This window comes from Hyla sarda, chromosome 4 (assembly GCF_029499605.1).
Source record: "Hyla sarda isolate aHylSar1 chromosome 4, aHylSar1.hap1, whole genome shotgun sequence".
Lineage (NCBI taxonomy): Eukaryota > Metazoa > Chordata > Amphibia > Anura > Hylidae > Hyla > Hyla sarda.
Window position 1 is genome coordinate 63511121 of NC_079192.1, and position 21382 is coordinate 63532502.

General features: G+C 42.2%; 1 protein-coding gene across 9 annotated transcripts in view; it reads left to right on the forward strand.

Annotated features, from left to right (window-relative positions):
- The window catches only part of LOC130366819 (caspase-7-like), a 30592-nt gene extending 9503 nt beyond the window's left edge, over window positions 1-21089 (forward strand). The window contains exons 1-6 of one of the 9 annotated variants that reach the window (XM_056569194.1): window positions 4642-4687; window positions 6575-6708; window positions 15566-15782; window positions 16962-17134; window positions 17238-17367; window positions 20262-21089. In XM_056569194.1, the coding sequence (XP_056425169.1) occupies window positions 15575-15782; window positions 16962-17134; window positions 17238-17367; window positions 20262-20482 (732 nt within the window). In that variant the 5' untranslated portion in view covers window positions 4642-4687; window positions 6575-6708; window positions 15566-15574 and the 3' untranslated portion in view covers window positions 20483-21089. The other 8 variants (XM_056569192.1, XM_056569195.1, XM_056569191.1 and 5 more) reach the window with 8 other exon arrangements.
- Window positions 21090-21382: the final 293 nt, after the last annotated feature.

Below are 21382 nucleotides of genomic sequence, written 5' to 3' on the forward strand. Positions count from 1 at the left end.
CTCGAGAGAAATTAGGTTACACATTTGGCGGGGGGGGGGGGGGGGGGGGCTTTTTCTCCTTTTACCCCTTGTAAAAATTCAAAAACTGGGTCTACAAGAACATGTTAGTGTCAAAAATGGAGATTTTGGAATTTACTCCTTCAATTTGCTGCTATTCCTGTGAAACACCTAAAGGGTTAACAAACTTTCTGAATGTTATTTTGTCTACTTTGAGGGGTGCAGTTTCTATAATGGGGTCATTTATGGGGTATTTCTAATATAAAGGCCCCTCAAATCCACTTCAAAGCTGAACTGGTCCCTGAAAAACTCAGATTTTGAAAATTTTGTAAAAATTTGAAAATTGCTTCTGAACTTTGAAGCCCTCTGATGTCTTCCAGAAGTAAAAACATGTCAACTGTATGATGCCAACATAAAGTAGACCAATTGTATATGTGAATCAATATATAATTTATTTGGGATGTCTATTTTCCTTACAAGTAGAGGGCTTCCAAGTTAGAAAAATGCAAAATTTTCACATTTTTCATGACATTTTGGAATTTTTCACCAGGAAATGATGCAAGTATTGACAAAAATTTATCACTATGCTAAAGTAGAATATGTCACGAAAACACACTCTCGAAATCAAATTCATAAGTAAAAGCATCCCAGAGTTATTAATGCTTAAAATGACAGTGGTCAGAATTGCAAAAAATGCTCTGGTCCTTAAGGTGAAAATGGGCTTGGTTCTTAAGCAGTTAAGGACTCAGGGTTTTTCCATTTTTGCACTTTCATTTTTTCCTCCTTACCTTTTACCCCTTAAGGACCCATGACTTACGCCTACGTCATGAGTCCCGGTCCTGCGATATAACGCGGGGTCACACGGCGGCCCCGAATCATATTGCGGTGGGCCAGGCGTCATAGTGAAGCACCCTTTAGCCGCGCGCTCAAAGCTGAGCCGCGCGGCTAAAAACGAAAGTGAAAGTGCCCGGCTAGCTCAGGGAGCTGTTTGGGATCGCCGCGGCATCCCGAACAGCTGTAGCATAGGAGGAGGTCTTCTTACCTTCTCCTGTGCTGTCCGATCGCCGAATGAATGCTTCAAGCCTGAGATCCAGGCTTGAGCAATCAATCGCCGAAAACACTGATTGATCCATTACTATGGAGATGCATCAATCAGTGTTAAAGATCAGTTAATGCAATGTTATAACCCCTTATGGGAGCTATAATATTGAAAAAGAAAAGTGTAAAAAAAAATCATTAACCCTTTGCATTATCCCTTCCCCTAATAAAAGTTTGAAAAAAAAACTGTGTAAATAAAAATAAACATATGTGGTATCGCCGCGTGTGGAAATGTCCGAATTATAAAAAATATACCGCTTTTTAAACCGTATGTTAAATGGCGTACGCGCAAAAAAATTCCAAAATAGTGCATTTTTGATCACTTTTTAAATCACAAAAAAGTGAATAAAAAGTGATCAAAAAGTCTGATCAGAACAAAAATGGTACTGCTAAAAACTTCAGATCATGCAAAAAATGAGTCCTCATAGCGCCCTGAACACAGAAAAATAAAAAAGTTATAGGGGTCAGAAGATGACCATTTTAAACGTATACATTTTCCTGCATGTATTCATGATTTTTTTCTGAAGTGCGACAAAATCAAACCTATATAAGTAGGGTATCATTTTAACCGTATGGAACTACAGAATAAAGATAAGGTGTCATTTTTGCCGAAAAATGTACTGCGTAAAAACGGAAGCCCCCAAAACTTACAAAATAGAGTTTTTTTTATCTTTATAAGTGGGAGAACTTGCACAATTGTTGGCTGACTAAATACTTCCCCCGCAGTGTACAACCCAAACAGAATAACTAGGTGACTCCATTCAGGCTACTGAAATCAATGACTCCCACTGCATTCCAATACCATATACGCGGGATGCCAACAGATACGAGACACAAGACGCAGTATGAACGGAGCCTTATATTACTTTAACATGATGGTGATCTACGATTTGTATAGTAGATCTATGTAGGTCTAGTAGATTCTAAATTGCACGCGTGTCAGGCTCAGTTCATACTGCGTTTTAAGCTGTGTCAGAGGTATCTGTCGGCATCTTGGCAAAAACTGAATGCTGACGTATATGGTAACGGACGGCAGCGGCTGACATTGATTTCAATAGCTGGAATGGAGTCTGTACTTCTGGATATATGCGTTATTTTAAGTGGACTCAAAAGCCTGTACCTCAGACAGACACCTAAAGTGCAGTATAAAGTATATATGAGCCCTAGTGCCATGGGATTCCATCTGATGCCAAGGCTTTATGGCATGTGATGTGTTGCAATGTGATCTGACACAAAATCCCACCACAAGCTTCCATGTGCCAGTCTGCCCGAGTGCCCGCTATAGTTGGGGGGGGGGGGGGGGAGGGATTCTATTTGTTTTATGGAACTCATAAAATGTCATGCAAACTAATAAGTAGAAAAACATGATATATAGAATCACAATACAATGCGATTATCATGTGTCATTTAGAAGGGTTTGGGACTCGGTCATCTGAACACCATTCATTTTCATGTAGTATTTTCTGCAGGGGGTGCTGTTCTCAATCACTATAGTCCAAGCTGGTCTAAGCATTCAGTTCTATAGTATTTCCTTGAATGGCTGACACAAGAGGAAACTGGTTTGACCAAACAAAGAGCAGGAAATTCCTGATGATGTCACAAGATGTCACGACCGGGATTTCCTGGCAGGGGAAGGGTAAAATGACAAGAAACCTTCCCCTGGGGCCATATCTTCTACTTGATAGGCAAAAGGCAATTAAAATACCTTTCATGTCCAAACATTTTGTTGCATCACAGACAATGAACCCTTAAGGAGATAAATGAGAGCAAATCTGCATATCAAAGGCCTCCTCATAGGTAATACAGAAGGGAGAATCACAGTCTATACAGATGATCAGCTCTTCTAAACTAGAATATTTTGAAATCCAACATATTGCTTACATTACATAAATTCCCAAAAATCTTGTAAAATCAGGTTCTTCAGCCCCCGGAGAACAAATCTTATTAAAGGGGTACTCCGGTGAAAAACTTTTTTTTTTTTTTTTTTAAATCAACTGGTGAAAGAAAGTTAAACAGTTTTGTAAATTACTTCTATTAAAAAATCTTAATCCTTCCTGTACTTATTAGCTGCAGAATACTACAGCGGAAATTCTTTTCTTTTTGAAACACAAAGCTCTCTACTAGAGATGAGCGAACTTACAGTAAATTCGATTCGTCACGAACTTCTCGGCTCGGCAGTTGATGACTTTTCCTGCATAAATTAATTCAGCTTTCAGGTGCTCTGATGGGCTGGAAAAGGTGGATACAGTCCTAGGAGACTCTTTCCTAGGACTGTATCCACCTTTTCCAGCCCACCGGAGCACCTGAAGGCTGAACTAATTTATGCAGGATAAGTCATCAACTGCCGAGCCGAGAAGTTCGTGACAAATCGAATTTACTGTAAGTTCGCTCATCTCTACTGACATCATGGCCACAGTGCTCTCTGCTGACATCTCTGTCCATTTTTAGGAACTGTCCAGAACAGCATATGTTTGCTATGGGGATTTCCATTTACTCTGGACAGTTCCTAAAATGGACAGAGATGTCAGCAGAGAGCACTGTGCTCATGATGTCAGCAGACAGCTCTGTGTTTCAAACGGAAAAGAATTTCCACTGTAGTAGTCAGCAGCTAATAAGTACAGGAAGGATTAAGATTTTTTTAATAGAAGTCATTTACAAATCTGTTTAACTTTCTGGCACCAGTTGATTTAAAAAAAAAAATAAAATAAAAGTTTCTCACCGGAGTACCCCTTTAAATCAATTTACGGGGAACAAATCTTTCAAGATGAAATAACCTATGGTAAAAAGTATATTAGATATATCTATTATCTAGTCTTCATGCATGGTTTGGAAAGGGTGATATACATAAAATGAAGGCCCTCGCCAACTGTATGTTTTACAGACCCTCCCCATTAAATTACAACCTAAATTGTCACATTTCCAAAAATCTCTCGCTATTCGGAGTTCCGTCGGCAATCCGGTAAGAACGAGGAGGAGGAGGAGTTTAGCGGAGGAAAAAAAATTGTGCAAGCACTATTATTTTTCTATGCTAAATTCCTGTAAATTTACCGGATCACCGACAGACCCCATGCAAGTGAATGGGGTTCCTTGGGACCCGGCAGTACCGTTTGCACCTGACGCGTTTCAGGGTCCATTCGGTTTGAAAGAGCCAATCAAACCCTTAACGGGTCGGATGCAAACGGCCGTGTGAACCTAGCCTAACACTATAAGAAAAAAACAACATGAAAGCTATAATGGTAAAAATAAAACACTATGGGGGAGATTTATCAAAACCTGTGGAGAGGAAAAGTTGCTGAGTTGTCCATAACAACCAATCAGATCGCTTCTTTCATTTCTGAAAAGGCCTGTGAAAAATGAAAGAAGCGATCTGATTGGTTGCTATGGGCAACTCAGCAACTTTTCCTCTCCACAGGTTTTGATAAATCTCCTCCTATGGGGGAGATTTATCAAAACCTGTGCAGAGGAAAAATTGCCCAGTTGTGCATTGCAACCAATCAGATCGCTTCTTTCATTTTGCAGAGGCCTTGTTAAAAATGAAAGAAGCGATCTGATTGGTTGCTATGGGCAACTGGGCAACATTTCCTCTGGACAGGTTTTGATAAATCTCCCCCAATGCACTTTTTGTCTGTGAGATTTAGACACACTCCTGGTTATAGTAAAAAAATACTGACCAGAATTAAGGCCAAAATTCTGTGTATGAGACATGTTTGGCCGATTTCGACTATCTGAGGCTAGGTTCATATTTTGTTCGACTACCGTACTGTCTAAGTCATCCTATTTTTGGCAACATGCCAATGATGTCTGATGGAATCACTAACGCAGAGCGAACCTAGCTTATGTGTTTAGAGCGGTGTTTTCCAACCAGAGTGCCTCCAGCTGTTGCAAAACTACAACTCCCAGCATGCCCGGACAGCTGAAGGCTGTCCGGGCATGCTGGGAGTTGTAGTTTTGTAACAGCTGGGGAATATCCTGGAGGAGATATACTGGTCTAGTGGCCTTCCGACCCTCCCTTTAATGGCAAATGTTGAGGGAGGGAAGGATCTGGGAGCAGCAAAGGATAAGTGCGTATACGGCGGTAACTTGTCAGAAAGAGACACCAATGTAAACCGTGGCATTTATAAAAAGGGGGGACCATTGAGTTTAAGGGTATGTTCACACTGCGGAATCCCCGCGGAATTCCGCGAGTAAAAGTCCGCACAGTGAATATTACCATCAGTGTGAATTGGTCTTCCGCGAGACCCGTTCACACTGCGGTATTTCAGCGGTGGACAATTCCGCCGCTGAAATTGTTCCGCGCAAAGAAAGAACATGTTCATTCTTTGGGCGGAAGTCCGCAGTGCCGCGCGGTCCTACCGCCGCCGCCGGCTGCCAGTCTTAAACTCCCCGCTCGGAGATTCCCTTCACACACTGTAGTGTGAACATACCCCAATTGTCTGAATGTAGTAGTCGACTAGTGATGTATTTGGCCCACGTGTATTTAGCGGGACTGAAAAGCGCGGACAGCCATGAATTCAGAAATTGGGCCGGACCTTTCACTAGTCGACTACATTCAGCTCATTTGTCAGGGTCCGGCGATGGCTGTCGCCCAGGACCCTCTGACTGCACATCAACTTTGGTATTCAGCCATCCCCTTCCCCCGAGTCCCCTTATCATTCTGCTAGTTTTTGTATCTTCCTTTCCCCCCTCCCCACCTAACTTTTTGAGGGTGGGTTCCCTGAGTACAGGTAGCCTATCAGGAGGGTGTATTTCCCGGTCTTTTGTCTCCCCTCCCCCTACCTTATAACAAGCTCTGGAAAAGTTACCACCATTACACCCCCACACAGGGTCCCGGAGGTTGGCCCTCCCTCCCTTCCCCCTTTTTCTTGAATTTTGGTTTGTTGTTAAGCTGTTTTTGGTGTCGTTTTACTGCTTCATTTTCATTGTGTGCCTGATATAAGTCCCAGCGAGCGGTATTTAAAAGGCTATTTGCACGATAGATGGGTTTTTCGTGCGTTCGTGCTCACCGGAGTCGGGGGGAACATACCGCAATTACCCTATGTTTACAGTTTGAGTGCCTTATTCGAGTTATATATAAATATACATATATAAATGCTGTGGCCTACCCCCACCCATTTATAAGTTAAAATGTTGCCCTGTCATTATTTCATTATTTCCCGAGGGGTCAGGGGATAGGTACTCAGGTTATCATAGTCTGAGCAGTCAAACCCAATGGGCCGGGTGTCCATACGAGCGAGCGGCAGAATTAGTAGCAATAAAGTGGAAAATATGCAGTAGAATTGAAGGTTACACCTTGGATTTCTACCATGTACAGTATTTCGTAGTATGTATCAAATTGTAAAATAGGTTGTGTGAGCATACTCTATACTATGCTTGCAGATTATTATTATTTTTTTTTTAACATAAAGCAGATTTTTTATACAAATGTGTTTTCCCACCTCCTAATTACACTGTGAGAATTAAAGCAGGACTTGTCTTGCAGGCCGGATGTAACATGATGGAAGGAGTGACACCTGGCTGTATACCCGCCCAACCTGACACATTCCCTACATAAGAGTCCTAGTACAGTCACACTGGAGTCATAGTGCAGACGTGCTGGAGGAGTGCAGGCAGCAGGTAACACTGGTTTCGAGAGTCTCCATTCTCATTTGTTCTAACCTTGTCATGGTTCTTTATTATACTATATATTATTATATCAGTAATTCATTTTTTATTGTAAGGTTAAGTTTCCACACAATTTATTTTTGTATTTATATATATATATATATATATATATATATATATATATTTTTTTTTTTTTTTTTTTGTGTTTCCTGGGGAAAAAACTGCCCTTTCGGTTTGTGAAATTTTTTTTTTTTTTTTTTTTTTTTTTACTATTTATTGATTTATTTTATTTTTGGCTACAATTATTATTATTATTATTATTATTATTATTTATGTGCAGTTTTTTGAATACTGCCACAGCAGTTTTTGAGCCAAAGTCAGAAGTGGATCCATAAGGCTAGGTTCAGACTACGGAATCTCCGGGCAGAAAATTTCCACCCGGAGATTCCGAGTGCGGCCAGCGCTGACTGAATCAGTCGGCACTAGGACCGCGCGGACACTGCAGGCTCCAATAGACTGCAATGTGTTCCGTGTGGATTTCCGCCGGAAGAAAGAGCAACGACATTCTTCAGGCGGAAATTTCCAAGCGGATTTTCCGTTCACAAATTCCGCTTCACAAGTTCCGAAGTGTGAATTTGTGAACGGAAACCCATTCACTACACTATACATTTTAGAAAGCGGAATTTCCGCCTGCAATTTCAAAGCAGAATTGCAGGCGGAAATTCCGTAGTCTGAACCTAGCCTAAGGGAAGAGAAGTGGAAGTCCTTACTTTATGTCCTATTCTATGAATACACTTCTGGCTTTGGCTCAAACTACAGTGGTAGTTTTCTGAAGACTGCCAGAAAAAAAGTGGAAACTTTGCCTTAGTCCCTTTTTTCCCCAGAATTTTTTTCACGTTTCAAGTCATGTGACTCTTTTATCATGGGACTCAAGCATGCTGCGATTTTTTTATTTTTATTTTTTATTTTTTTTTAGGGTACGTTCCCACACGGCGTATTTTGCTGCGTATTTGTTGCGTATTTGGTGCTGCGTATTTTCCTACCCATTGACTTCAACAGAGAAAATAAAATATGCAGCAGAAAATACGCAGCAAATACGCTGTGTGGGAATATACCCTTAAACTCCCAAAGCGTGAAAACAAAAATGCATTTCATTTCCCTATTGACTCCACCCCCCCCCCCCCCAAAAAAAAAAGTTGTCATATTGTTTCCCCCCCCCCCCCCCCCACACACACACCTTTTTGAGTTGTTTTTTTTTGTTAAAGACCCAAAGGATAAATGCTTTGTGCAGAATTTTGTCAACTTGTGTCAGTATCTGGCATCCGTCCGCCCCTATACCTGTTGTAGGAATAAATTGTCAAGCAGCCAAACAGCTTTTTACTATCAGTAATCTAAGGTCTATTGAGATTTCTTGCTCTTTTGTCCTTGTAGCGCCATGACTTTTGTTCGGTACAGAAGGTGCAGCCGCTCAAAGTTCTGTGAAAGGGTTCTTCTGCCATAAGAGAAGGACAGCAGTACTACGATACAGTGGTCCCTCAAGTTACAATATTAATTGGTTCCAGGACGACCATTGTATGTTGAGACCAGAACTCTATGGAAACCTGGTAATTTGTTCTGAAGTCCCAAAATGTCATTCAAAAATAGGGAAAAAAAAAAGTGAGGATTAAAGAGAAATAAGTAGATAACTAATAGAGATAAAGCAAATCCTTACATATAAAAGTAAGAAAGATCTGCTGGGAGCTGTAAATCACGGTCTGTCAGTGTTTCCCAACTAGGGTGCCTCCAGCTGTTGCAAAACTACAACTCCCAGCATGCCCGGACAGCCGTTGGCTGTCCGGGCATGCTGGGAGCTGTAGTTTTGCAACAGCTGGAGGCACCCTAGTTGGGGAAACAATGGTTTATGTAGAGGACAGGAGCTTCTTCAGGGTCCTATACAGTACACACAGTGTCCCAAATGGAGCCGCCCGTACTTGGTGTCCAAAGGAGCAGCTAAGCTAACCCTGGCACAGGTAAGGAGTAGTACAGAACTTGTAGTTCCTCCCTGTACTGTAGGGGGCGCTACCAGACAGCCAGTCAGTGCTTGCACCTCAGTAATAGAGGTGATTTACCAGTGAATGCCCATTCTAATTGGTCAGTTCCTCCAGATCTGGACTGTCTGTACATTGTATGTTGAGTCTGGCTTCAAGTTACAATGGTCCAGAAAAAAACCATTGCATGTTGAAACTATTGTATGTTGAGGCCATTGTAAGTTGAGGGATCACTGTACATTGACCTATGCCAGTGATTCCCAACCAGAGTGCCTCCAACTGTTGCATGCTGGGAGTTGTAGTTTTGCAACAGCTGGTGACACCCTGGTTGGGAATCGCTGATCTATGCAGTGGAGAGGCGTGAAATCTGCCATGCACCAAATGTGGGGAAAAGCTGGGACAAAAACATAGTGCGGATTTGAAAATCTGCAACATGTCAAGTGTGTATTCGCACCACAAAACTGCTTCTGATTTAAAAAAATAAAATAAAATTATATGATTTTTATCCCAATCGAAAGTGTTGTGATGCATTAACTGGCCGCACGGTTTTACAGGTTAAACCTAAAAAATGTATTTCACCTATAAAAACGCCTCATGTCCAATTACAGCATGTAATGCATGCACAACCACACTGTGTGAATACACCCTAAATCCACCCAAAATAGTTTTGGTAAGCCCCATTCAGATGCATTGTGTTGGCTGCTGTCTAGCCACCAAGACTTAGACCTTATTCATACATTGCAGATTTGGTCAGTATTATGCATCGGCATTGGACTGGATGTGGGAAGTTAAAGGGGTATTCCTGGCCAAAACTTTTTTTTTTTTTATATATCAACTGGCTCCGGAAAGTTAAACAGATTTGTAGATTACTTCTATTAAAAAATCTTAATCCTTCCAATAGTTATTAGCTTCTGAAGTTGAGTTGTTGTTTTCTGTCTAACTGCTCTCTGATGACTCACGTCCCGGGAGCTATGCAGTTCCTATGGGGATATTCTCCCATCATGCACAGCTCCCGGGACGTGACATCATCATTGAGCAGTTAGACAGAAAACTTCAGAAGCTAATAAATATTGGAAGGATTAAGATTTTTTAATAGAAGTAATTTACAAATCTGTTTAACTTTCCGGAGCCAGTTGATAGATAGAGATATATGTGTGTATATATATGTGTGTGTATATATGTGTGTGTGTATATATATATATATATATATGATATGTGTTTTGCCTGGAATACCCCTTTAAAACAAAACTCTGATGACTCTTCAGCAGCAGAATAACTGTTTAAATCTCCCGGGAACTTTGCAGACTGAGACTAAAGCGATCAGGAGACAGATTTATCTAAAGTCCCATGCAAGCCTATGCAAATCCCCATCCTGATCACTGTTGTCTTTGTTGATGGAGATTTAAACAGATATGTTTCTGCTGGAGCATGATCGGAGTTGCACTTTAAGACTAGGTTCACCATTGGGATTTCTGTGCAGAATTTCACTTGGAATGTCTGCACGGAAATTCTGCTACAGCAGAGTCCTGTTGAACTCAATGGGATTCTGCTGCTCTGTGCAAACGGCAAATTTTCATGTTAGAAGTTTCCGGCATGGAAATTCCATTTTCCATGTCCGCACAAAGACTGTTTTAGCTCCAGAATGTTTATGCCGGTGCCTGCAGTTTGGGGAATGTCTGTACAGAGATTCTCCATGCAGACACTCCGACTTGTGAACTTGCCTTAAGGGTCTGTTCACATGTACAGTATCTGCATATTTATTGCATCTGATTTTGCAGAAAATATGCAGCAGATCCTGTACACGGCATTTAAACAATAAAGCATCAGTTCTCTTCTCTCCAATTCTGCACTGATCCCCTGTTCAGGCTCCGGCCTGCACCCCAGCCTCCCTTTTGGAATGGATGTCACATGAATGCCACGGTCACGTGCCACAGTCTCTGGGCAGGACATGGACAGAGTTGTCATCAGAGAGCACTGTGATCAGACTGGAAAGAACTACACAACTTCCTTTTGAGCATACAGCAGCTAATAAGTACTGGAAGGCTAAGGCTATGTTCACACCTCCAAATTTCCATGTGGAATTCTGCTACAGCAGAGTCTAATTTAATTCAGTGGGATTCTGCTGCACTGTGCACATGGCGGAATTTCAGTGGCAGATGTTTTTGGCACGGAAATTCTGTATTCTTTGTCCGCAGAAAGAATTAACCTGTTCATTCTTTCTGGTGACTCAGCACGAAATGCATAGAAACCTATGAGACAGCACATTCCTGTGTGGTCCTATTACCAGCATATTGTGATGGCGCCCACAGTCTCCAGAATGCCAGCACAGAGATTTTCCCTGCGGATATTCCATAGTGTGAACATAATCTATATAACACAAATCTATATAACTTTCTGGCACCAATTGATTTAAAGAAAAAAAAAAAAATTCTCCCGAGTACCCCTTAACGTCTCTGGGTACCTAGTTAGTCCAGTGTGAGCAATGACCCAGTGATATTAATATACAACATTTGAGAAGCCTTGGCGTTGATGTGCAGGCTCTGGTGTGTCCTTCATATAAGGATACACTGGCGAATGTCTCAATTTTAACATCAGTGTTGAGGGATAGTCAATGTCATTGTTTACATCTACCACAGTAGTGCACCTACATTCCTGTATTGTATTCTAATTGTTACACATCCACACCGTTCATCTGGTGTAGGATTCTATTGTGGTACTTGTAGTCCGCTGCAGGCATCCTCCATTGTATGCATTTTTATGCTGGGGATCGCCCCTAGCAACGGACTACAAGGGCAGGATCTGCTCCCCCAGTATAAATGCACAACTGCATTTGGGGTTGAGCACCTCCAGCCATTTGAGACCACGTTTTCTGTTGTTGTTTTAATATACAACATAGACTGGCCTGTGAAAAGTAAAACCAAGCTCCTTAGGGGGGGATTTATCAAAACGTGTCCAGAGGAAATGTTGCCCATAGCAACCAATCAGATCGCTTCTTTCATTTTGCAGAGGCCTTGTTAAAAATGAAAGAAGCGATCTGATTGGTTGCTATGGGCAACTCATAAACTTTCATTCTGGACAGGATTTGATAAATCTCCCCCTTAGTGTTTACAGAGCAGATCTCTGCTTTAATAGTAATACCTTTCAGCCATAGATTTGTTTTGAGGTTAGGTGGCATCAGTTTTATTTACTGTACTGTACTGTTCCATCTATATGTATCTATAGGGCACAGTCGCCTCTCCCAGGATCAGGCAGGAACAAATAAGTACAACACACACACGCCCATTGTGTCTGCAATCTTCTTCCCACAGTCCAATGTATTTTATTTTATTTGGCAATAATTATATAGCCATAAAAGTAAGTGACTGACTTAATTGGGATGTAATACAGCCACATTACGTGTTTCCTGATTACATTTTTGATGTGTGTTTTTAGAGATGAGCGAACTTACAGTAAATTCGAATCGTCACGAACTTCTCGGCTCAGCAGTTGATGACTTATCCTGCATAAATTAGTTCAGCTTTCAGGTGCTCCCGTGGGCTGGAAAAGGTGGATACAGTCCTAGGAGACTCTTTCCTAGGAATGTATCCACCTTTTCCAGCCCACCGGAGCACCTGAAGGCTGAACTAATTTATGCAGGATAAGTAATCAACTGCCGAGCCGAGAAGTTCGTGACGAATCGAATTTACTGTAAGTTCGCTCATCTCTAGTGTTTTTGTTTGTAGATGAACGCAAAAAAGCAAATTGCAAAAAATTGCACAAAAAATGGCATTTAAACTTGAAAAACACAAATGCTTTATACAACAAAAACTTGCATAAAAATGTCCAAAAAGAAAAAAGTGTAAGACTAAGTTTCCACTTGGTTTTTTTTTCTGGCAGTTTTTGGTATACTACCACTGCAGTTTTTGAGCCAAAATCAGAAGTGTATTCAAATGAAATAGGACATATAAAGGAAAGGACTTGCACTTCTCCTCCCTTATGGATCCACTTCTGACTTTGGCTCAAAAACTGCAGTGGTAGTGGAAACAGCCTATGTGAAGCATTTTTCTACACCTTTTGTGTGCTGGTAATGTGTAGGAGAACCACATTTATTAAATGGTCGCAGAGCATTTGATACATTTTGTGCAGGTCGCATCGTCTGAAATTTCCCTCTTCACATACGCCAAAAAGCTAAGCTAAGTCTGGGCTGGTGTAAGTTTTTGGTGGTTTTGCGCCTTTTTTTTTTACACCTTTTTACTAAAAAGGCACAGTTCATAAAACCTGTCCATATCATGCGTATTGTCAAAATCGGTGAACTGTAACTCAAAATCAACAGAAATGTGTAAACCAAAAGGCACAAAAAAGGACACTTGCGCCAAAATAGCGTCAAATATAGACTGGAAAAAAGAGGGTAAACACAATGATAAATGCTGGACACAGTGCACAATGATGTGTAGCTTACCCAGATTCATTGTTAATGTTTATCGTCAGCTTTGTGCTATGGAGGTGGTAGTTTCCCCGAAAATACACCCTACCCCGAAAATAGGCCCTAGCTGTATTATCAGGGTGGGCTGCAATATAAGCCCTACCCCGAAAATAAGACCTAGGCCAGTGGTCTTCAACCTGCTGACCTCCAGATGTTGCAAAACTACAACTCCCAGCATGCCCGGACAGCCAACGGCTGTCCAGGCATGCTGGGAGTTGTAGTTTTGCAACAGCTGCAGGTCCGCAGGTTGAAGACTACTGACCTAGACAATGCCCGGGCTGCAAATATTAAAAAGCAAACATAAAATTACCTACGTCCTCCGTTCCCCCGTTGCTAAGGAACCGGCCTCACTGTCCTCTGCTGTTCTCGCTGCGGTCCTGGTGTTAGGACGTCACAGAGCCTTCAGCCTATCACCGGCCGCAGCGATGTCCCGCCTCTGCCGAGGATAGGCTGAGCCCACTGTGATGTAAGAAGCCGGCCGGCTTCTTACATGACAGTGGGCTCAGCCTATCCTCGGCAGAGGCGGGACATCGCTGCGGCCGGTGATAGGCTGAAGGCTCTGTGACGTCCCAACACCAGGAAGCAGCGATAACAGCGGAGGGACCATGAGGCCGGTGCCTTAGCAACGGGGGAAGGGAGGACGAAGGTATGGCAAGTTAAAGTTTGTTTTGTAATACCCTACTTGCAGCCCGGGCACAGGAATAGATACAGCGCAGCGGCTGATCATTATTTGGGGGGGACTTGCGGGTGACAAACTATTATTACCCGATGTGGGGTGCTGGGCTGATAAACCGGCGGGGGGGAAGGACGTTGGGCTTCAGAGCTGCGCCCATCACATGATAATAATGGGGGGGGGGGGGGTGTAAATACCGTGGAACCGGCCATGTTGTTTAATGTGCATACCGTACTGTAAATAAGTAAGCCCTACCCTGAAAATAGGCCCTAGTGTGTTTTTTGTGGCTAAAAGTAATATAAGACCCGGTCCTATTTTCGGGGGAAACACTGTACCCAGCATCCCTGCCTCCATGCTGGGTCCCGCCACCGTTGTGCAATGTTGACTAATAACTGGTATCTCTAGAATCTGATCAGGGTAAGTGATGCCTCATTGTAATCCGAATCACCTTCACTATAACCCAGTGTATAGGGTTTATGGTCAGTTCCCATTTTAAAAGATGACAATTCAACAATTTGTATCAATATTATTTTTTTTTTTTCCTTGGGGAGTTTTTTACATTCTACCTGTCAGCATGCTTATCACGTGTATGTATTACAAGGAAAAAGTCTTTGTATTATGTTGTATTTACTCTGCAGGACAAAACAAGCCTGGGGCTCCACAGAGTATTTCAATTGCATCTGTCATTCCTTGTCACATGTCAGGGAAATATTTTGGTGACAAATTATATTTGGTTGAATGAAAATTCAGTTTTATATCCATTTCCATTAGAGGCTAAGACCTGAAAGTGTCATTTACAGAGAACCTCATTTCTCTTGATCATTCTCAGGGTTGTGATGTTCAGTGACAGGCAGACGCCCCTGTGGGTTGTTTTCCGGGCCTACATTTTACATGAGTCTTACTCGGCGGCTTGACTAACAATGTTCTTGTTATAGCTGATCAAATATTAAAGAGAAATGGGACCGACCATCAAAACAATGATAAATGTTTAATACACTATATTTCTGTAGTGGAAATTCTCTAGTTTCCCATAACTCTCGATCATGTCAATTAAAAAGGTGACCATACATGATTAAAATAGGGACAGGGGTACCTTATGGGTCAGACATATGTGGGTACCCTGTGGCCAGAGATGTAATTTGTAGATCTTGGGGCCCCAAAGCAAAATCTGTATCTGGGCCACTCTACTATGTGCATTAAGAATACTGGTATCTGACAAAGACATGTTAGGCCCATTCCGATAACAGGGCCCAGGTGTAACCCATACATCCAACCCATAAAATGTGAACATGGCCTAAGCTGTAGGTACAGAAGTACCAGGATACATTGGAATAGAAAGGTTTTCCATGAGACAACTATCCTTCATAATACTCTGGAAATTTCAGACATAAAGAAATTGTTCAAAATGGGCCCCAACTTGGGAATTAAAACCTGTCCAGGGGACAAATTGACCAGTTGCCCATAGCAACCAATCAGATCACTTTTTCATTTTTAAAAGGGCTTCTAAAAATGAAAGAAGGGATCCGATTGGTTGCTATGGGCACCTGCACTACTCTTCCTCTATAAAGGTTTTGATAAATCTCCCCCCCCAATTAACTAGAAATGACTCCTAAACTTTATCAGTATTATCTGTTGTCCGCTATCACGGGTGTAATGGTTTATTGCTCCTTTACTAATACAGACTTATTTTATTTACATTTCTTTTAGAAACTTATCATGTCGAGGGTGGTCAAGTCCCGTGCGGTTATCATCGCCATTACAGAGTTTCACAAACGACAAGGGGGAAATGGTGAATCACTAGAAGCCCGGAAAGGGGTCAAGTATGACACAAAGCGCCTTCATAAAGTACTATCCAAGCTTGGATTTGAAGTGTCCCTCCACACAGATGTCAGCAGCAGTGATATCAGAAAAATCTATCAAGAAGGTACTGGAGACCATGAGAGAACATTCTGTGCTGTTATAACAAAGCAATGTAAAATAATAATAATGCCCACAGCAAACAATAAAGTTAGGCTGCCTATTTCCTTGAGACACACGGGACAAGGTCTTGTAATGGAGCGCTGAAGGTGGTAGTCTAGTTAACATCCTAGGTCAAGGGTCAGAGTTCGCGCTCTCCTACATGCTGCCATGTCCCCTGCTGTCATGTGATCTCAGCAGTATGCAGACAGTGGGGGATGCACTAAGCGTCGATGTCCAGCTGGACCGCACATGTGATCAGCGGGCTACCTGTCGGGGGAAGACGATCCAAGCTCTTGTGATCAGCTGTTGTCTTGAGGATGCAGGGAATGGCTTGAGACAACAGTCTTAGGCTAGGTTCACATTGACGTGGTCTTCTGTCCCATTCAGGGTCCATTTAGCTTTTTAATTTTTTTCTTGAGCAGAACGGACCCTGTAATGTTTGGAACACAATGGAAACTGCTGGGTCGTGACGGACCCCATTCACTTGAATTGGGTCCGCCAGGGATCCGGTAGTTTAGCAGAGGAAAAAAATAGTGCATGCATTTTTTTTTCCTCTGATTTAAACTCTCGCCGTTCTGACTGAATAGCCGACAGAACTCTGAATTACGGGGACCAACGGCAATGTGAACAAGGCCATACAGACTGGAGGAATGCTGAGACTGAGGGGACCATGAAATCACAAAAACATGGGTTGATCCATTTTGCACATAAGTAAAGCACTTAAAGGGGTATTCCAGGAAAACTTATATAATCAACTGGCTCCAGAAAGTTAAACAGATTTGTAAATTACTTCTATTAAAAAATCTTAATCTTTTCAATAATTATCAGCTGCTGAAGTTGAGTTGTTGTTTTCTGTCTGACAACAGTGCTCTCTGCTGACATCTCCGCTTGTCTCGGGAACTGCACAGAGTAGAAGAGGTTTGCTATGGGGATTTGCTTCTACTCTGGACAGTTCCTGAGACAGGTGTCATCAGAGAGCACTTAGACAGAAAAGAACAACTCAACTTCAGCAGATAAGTACTGAAAGGATTAACTTTTTTTTGAGAGAGATAATGAGAGAGAGAGCCCCTGTAAATTCTGGGCACACCATGATAGGAACTGTTGGCTATTACTTCTGCACCACTAATTCTGATATCTTCTGCAGAGAGTAGGAAGCCACAAGGTGATTGTTTTATCAGCATCATCTCCAGCCATGGTGAAGAAGGAATCATATATGACTTCTATGGTGAACCTGTTCTGCTGAGAGATCTCTACAACTTGTTCTCTCCACACAACAGCCCAGCACTGTCAGGAATACCCAAGCTATTCTTTATACAGGTGAGCACCTAATGGTGAAGGGACTTGGGTGATAATGGTGGGACTTTACCATATGTCTCTTATGTATGAACAGAATAACTATAACGTGTTTTTATGGTTGCAGGCATGCCGAGGGAACAAACTAGATGAAGGCACTAGTCTTGAGACTGACGGTGCTCCAGTGGACATAAGTGCCTTCTCTCACATTGGCTTCCTCCCGAAAGATACCGTGGTCATGTTTGCAAGCAGTGAAGGTACGGAAAATATAGAGCAGAACATATACACAGCTCAATAAAATAAAGGGAACCCTAAGATAACACATCCTAGATCTAAATGAATGAACTAATCGTAGGAAATACTTTCGTCTTTATATAGTAGAATGTGCTGACAACAAAATCACACAAAAATTATCAATGGAAATCAAATTTATCAACCCATGGAGGTCTGGATATGGAGTCGCACTCAAAATCACAGTGGAAAACCACACTACAGGCTGATCCAACTTTATGTAATGTCCTTTTTTAAAGGGTATCTTTTAGAGATGAGTGAAGTTACAGTAATTCGATTTGTCACGAACTTCTCAGCTCGGCGGTTGCTGACTTTAGCCTGCATACATTAATTCAGCTTTCAGGTGCTCCGGTGGGCTGGAAAAGTCAGCAACCGCCGAGGCCTCGAGGTTCGTGACAAATCGAATTTCTGTAACTTTGCTCATCTCTAGTACCTTTTCATCAAAAAAAACTTTTGATATATTATAGACTAATGTATGCAGAATAACTTTCCAATTGCATGTTATTATAAAATATGGTTCTTTCTATTTAATTTTCCACTTTGAAAAAAATGACCACTAGGGGTCTCCCTACCAGTCCTGGCTGTAAGCCCTTTTTATATATTTCAGACTCATGCTGGAGTCCTAAATCTCTGACTGCAGCCGGGACACAGACAAGCTCAGCTGGCAGCTCTGAATCTTATCCTCTCTGTTTTCAACTCCATGTGCAGAGAGAAGAAAGATCGGAGCTCAGATAGTAAAATGAATGAGGGAATGCAGTAAGGCAGAGTCAGGATTGACAGGCAGGGAGCAGTGCTGAGTTTGTCTGTTATAAAAAATAAAGGGAACACACCTAAACACTTAAACAACAATGTACACAAGTCAATCACACTTCTGCGAAATCACACTGTCCACTCAGGAAGCAACACTGATTGACAATCAATTTCACATGCTGTTGTGCAAATGGAACAGACTACAGGTGGAAATTATAGGCAATTAGCAAGACATCTCCCAATAAAGGAGTGGTTCTGCAAGTGGTGACCACAGACCACTTCTCAGTTCCTATGTTTCCTCGCTGATGTTTTGGTCACTTTTGAATGCTGGCGGTGCTTTCACTCTAGTGGTAGCATAAGACTGAGTCTACAACCCACACAAGTGGCTTAGGTAGTGCAGCTCATCCAGGATGGCACATCAATGCGAGCTGTGGCAAAAAGGTTTGCTGTGTCTGTCAGCGTAGTGTCAAGAGCATGGAGGCGCTACCAGGAGACAGGCAAGTACATCAGGAGACGTGGAGGAGGCTGTAGGAGGGCAACAACCCAGCAGTAGGACCACTACCTCTGCCTTTGTGCAAGGAGGAGCACTGCAAGAGACCTGCAAAATGACCTCCAGCAGGCCACAAATGTGCATGTGTCCACTCAAACGGTCAGAAACAGACTCCATGAGGGTGGTATGAGGGCCCAACGTCCACAGGTGGGGGTTGTGCTTACAGCCCAACACCATGCAGGACATTTGGCATTTGCCAGAGAACACAAAGATTGGCAAATTCGACACTGGCGCCGTGCTCTTCACAAATTAAAGCAGGTTCACACTGAGCACATGGGACAGACGTGACAGGGTCTGAAGACGCCGTGGAGAACGTTCTGCTGCCTGCAACATCCTCCAGCATGACCGGTTTAGTGATGGGTCAGTAATGGGTGCTTGCCACAGGTAGCCTGACTGCCATTTAGGTACCGAGATGAGATCCTCAGACCCCTTGTGACCATATGCTGTTGTGTTTGGCCCTGGGTTCCTCCTAATGCAAGACAATGCTAGACCTCATGTGGCTGGAATGTGTCAGCAGTTCCTGCAAGAGGAAGGCATTGATGCTATGGACTGGCCCGCCCATTGCCTACACCTGAATCCGATTGCGCACATCTGGGATATCATGTCTCGTCCATCCACTAACCCCACGTTGCACCACAGACTGTCCAGGAGTTGGTGGATGCTTTAGTCCAGGTCTGGGAGGACATCCTTCGAGAGACCATCTGCCACCTCATCAGGAGCATGCCCAGGCATTGTAGGGAGGTCATACGGGCACGTGGAGGCCACACACACACACACACACACTACTGAGCCTCATTTTGACTTGTTTTAAGGACATTACATAAAGTTGGATGAGCCTGTAGTGTGGTTTTCCACTTTGATTTTGAGGGTGACTCCATATCCAGACCTCCATGGGTTGATAAATTTGATTTCCCATTGATAATTTTTTGTGATTTTGTTGTCAGCACATTCAACTATGTAAAGACAAAAGTGTTTCATATGAATAGTTCGTTCATTCAGATCGCAGAGGTTACACATCACTGGTATCTAAAATTTTAATTTAAGCCACTAGAGAATTCAGAGACTCCCATAAGTTATATACAATGTTGTAAAAACCAGGAATTGATTTGCCACAGTTAGAAGAAAGATGATACCCAGCACTCACCAGTAATGCACAGTGAAGATTTATTATGCCATATTGTAGTACAAGGACTCGTTTCGGCATGGGAACCTTTCTCAGCTGTCTGCCATAGGCTCCCACGCTGAAACGCTTCCTTGTACTACACTATGGCATATTAAATCTTCACTGTGCATTACTGGTGAGTGCTGGGTATCATCTTTCTTCTACCTGTGGCTTTACCCTACCTCATGCACCACCGCAGATTCCACGGAAGTGCCAACATATCCCTATATCTGATTTGCCACAGTGACCTAGTTTTGGTATACTGAGCAGAAGGATTGATATCCAGACATAGGCCTCTTTTTGTTGGGTAGGAATTTTATGACTTTTAATAGGCTTATGGTAGGTAGCAGTAAAGAAGAATTGGCTTATTAATCTTCGTTTTCCCTTTTATTTCTCAGGTTACGCAGCCTTCAATAATCCCTCTGGTTCTTTCTTCCTAAAGACATTATGTGACCTGCTAAGTGGGAGTGAAAAGGATCTTGAACTGACTCAACTACTTACCCGTCTTGCTTATTGGGTGGCATACAATTTTGAAAGCAAGGGAAAGCATGGGGGTTGCAAAGAGATGCCATGCTACATTACAAACCTGACCAGAGAGCTGTACCCATTCCGGACATAGAGGGGAAACTTATCTTGTGTCTGGACTTTACAGTTTGCACTATCCTTACAAAGGCATTAGATAGGGGGTTGTTTGTGGCATAAGACCTTGGTGCTGGGATTGGCATCAACATGGCACAATACCATGGCGAGTGTATAAAGCTACAGGGCTGAGATGGCTGAATATTTGCCCCATTTAAAGAAAAGCGCACACTTCTGTTGAATATCTTGAGAACTTACTTGAAGAACTGCAATATAACTTGTACTAAAGTGTATAATGGATAAAGAACATTGTATGAATGTTGATACTATGAAATCATCAAATCAACATCTGTCACCCAAACCCACCCACACCCAAATGTGCAATATTTTTGGTTTGTCTATGAAATTATTTGTTATTGGTATTTTTATTTATTTATTATATGAATATTTTTGCATAAATGTATTTTCTTAGGATTTTTTTTGTATAGGATGTTTTTATGCGAATACTGTTAAGTCATTGTTGGCATATTGATCAATTATACCCATTCCATTAGGGCAGACAATGAGACTCCTAAGGGGCTCTTAGGCTAAGTTTCCACTGTGTGGTGTTTTTATTTTTTATTTTATTTTTATTTTGCAAAAATGCCAATAAACGCCCATTCTGCTGCATGTTTTTTTTTAATTGTGAAAAAAAATGCCGTGACCAGATTTTTGCTGCAAGTCAAATTGGAACTGCAAAATGCTATAGCCACTTGGCGTTTTTTTTTTTTTTTTTTTTTTTATCCTTTTGTCACTGTATCACTCCTTTTTTGGCGTTTTCCTGCTCCTTTTGGCAGTTTTTCAAAATCGCTGCATGTTGTGACACCCGGGGCGATCTGTCTATTAGTACAGGTACTACAGCTCCCAACATGGAACAGTATGTTCCATGCTGGGAGTAGTA